The sequence below is a fragment of the Pygoscelis adeliae genome, unplaced genomic scaffold (genome assembly GCF_000699105.1).
Source record: "Pygoscelis adeliae isolate BGI_AS28 unplaced genomic scaffold, ASM69910v1 Scaffold654, whole genome shotgun sequence".
Classification (NCBI taxonomy): Eukaryota; Metazoa; Chordata; class Aves; order Sphenisciformes; family Spheniscidae; genus Pygoscelis; species Pygoscelis adeliae.
In genome coordinates, this window is record NW_008824559.1 from 61,345 (window position 1) to 63,432 (window position 2,088).

General features: G+C 65.3%; 1 protein-coding gene across 1 annotated transcript in view; it reads right to left on the reverse strand.

Annotated features, from left to right (window-relative positions):
* IGSF9 (immunoglobulin superfamily, member 9) overlaps positions 1-2,088 on the reverse strand; it is a 14,211-nt gene that overhangs the window by 10,638 nt on the left and 1,485 nt on the right. Inside the window, exon 2 of the mRNA XM_009322020.1 lies at positions 2,077-2,083. Within this exon, the coding sequence (XP_009320295.1) occupies positions 2,077-2,083 (7 nt within the window). The remainder of the gene's footprint in view (positions 1-2,076; positions 2,084-2,088) is intronic.

A 2,088-nucleotide genomic window follows, 5' to 3' on the forward strand; every position in this document is an offset into this window, starting at 1 on the left:
CCCCCCCCCCCCCCCCCCCCCGGCCGAAACCAAACCCGCCGCTGCCCTCCAGACCAGCATCCCCCAGTGCCTGGCAACCGCCATTCAGAGGGACACAAAGGGGGCTGCAGCCCCAGCCGCTGTGCTTGCTGCCGGCGATCGAGTGCCTGAGAAGGCAGCCAGGCCAGGGACCACCAGCCCTGCTCCAGGCCAGCCAACAGCAGGGGATAGTGGCACCTTGGGGAGAGCCAACCCCATTCACCCAAGCGAGCCAAGGGCTCTCATGGAGGTGGCTGCAGCCCACTGCGCCCCCAGGATGCCCCAAATTGCCCCATGAGGAGCATGGGTGACAGCAGTGTCTCCCTGGCCCCTGTGGGTGACACCTGATCCGCTCTGCCTGCCTTCCCAGCCCCCCCCAGAGGACTGAAAACAAGCCGCCCGGCTGCCATGGTGACAGCCACCAGCCCCCCTGCCCACCCAGCTTGCCCTCATTACTGCCACCAGACCCCTTCCTGCAGCACAACCCCCCCCCCGCTGATCCCAGAGCAGCCCAACCTGCTCCCACAGCCCCCCAGGGCCTCGCTGGCAGCAGGGACAAGGGGGAGGGCTGAGGGCAGTGCAGGCAGGATGCTGCCAGGCCCTTTCTAGGTAACCGGAGCTCCTGTAGCTGAGGGGCCCTGCGATGCCCGGCTCAGGTAACAGGAGCCCAGCCTGGGCCTCCCGGGAAAGCAGGTGCCTTGTCATCACCAGAGGGTTTGTTGTCACTGTGGGTCCCACTGAGCCAGCTCGGGGCTGGCTGCAGAGCGAAGGTGTCCCCAGGCACAGGCCAGCAGCAGAGAGAGGCCGAGGTGTGCCCCGAAATTGGTCTTCTACGCAGCCTGGGAAGAGGCAGCACTGCTCTGCCCGCGGCCAGGCAGGAGTGGTTGGCTCAAACCTCAGCTTGCTGCACATTTTTTAGGCAAAGGCTGGTTTCAGCAGCAGCAGCAAGCTCCTGACCTAGGCACAGCCTGGTACTCCAGCCCTCCCCATCTCATCCCATCCCATCCCATCCGGTGGGAGGATTTTGGTGCATCGCTGCCACAGGCTGTCAGGGCCATGCTCAGCCCAAAACGCCGGCCAGCTGCCAGCCCTTCCCCTCCTCCCCAGCCATCCCTGTCCTCGAGGAACACCACTGTTGTCTTCACCCCTATGCTCGCAGGGATCCCTCTCGCAGGGATCCTTCAAGGTCTGCCACTGCTTCACTTTATGGGATATTTGGAGAGGAGAATATCCCCCTCCCATGCTGCAGCCCTTCCCCAGTGCAGCTTTGCTCCAAATCCCAGCCAGCCCAGCACCGCCAACTGGCAGCTTTGCCAAAATACCCTCCCCAGGCTCAATCTTCAAGTGACCCTCATGGGCTGAGGCGGCGACGTGGCAGCGCCTGGGTGCCCAAGGCCTCTGGCACAGGGCATCCCAGTGTCACTGGCCCCGGTCCAGCACAGCAGGCAGGATGGGAGAGCCAGGGCAGTGTGGCAGGCATTGCCACAATGCTGCAGCCCGGGCACAGGCAGGTGGGCACTCAGCCATCCCCACTGATGTGGTAGTGCTGGGGAGGCCTCAGCAGCCAGAGGCCATGGCGATGGGAGCAGTGGCTGGTGTGCCAGGAACCTCCTGCCTGGGAAGTTTCTCCCACCCTCTGGCCAGGTGAGGATCCCTCCCACTGCTGAGCTGGGCCGGGGGCTGTGCCTCCCCTGTGAGCTGGGTGCCTACATCCCTTCTGCCTCCTACTCTGGCCATTCCTGGAGCTGCTGCACAAGGATGGGACTCTGCCCTGCTGCAGGGACCTCCCCAGCCCCATAATGTCCTCTCCTGCCGCCTGGGGCCAGAGGGAGAGCCCTGCACTTCCCCACCACCCCGGGAGTGTGATTAATGTGGTCTGACAGCAGCAGCCCACGGCTGGGGCCCAGCCAAGGAGAGTGGAGATGCAGGACACCAGAGCCAGCCCGGCCAGCCTCACGTGCTGCCCCGGGCCCATCCCAGCCCAGAGGTTGGAGCCAGGAGGGCCCCCCAGGACCCCATAACCGCCCACCGCCACGGCGCCCCGGCTATGGGACTTACCGATGTACTCCG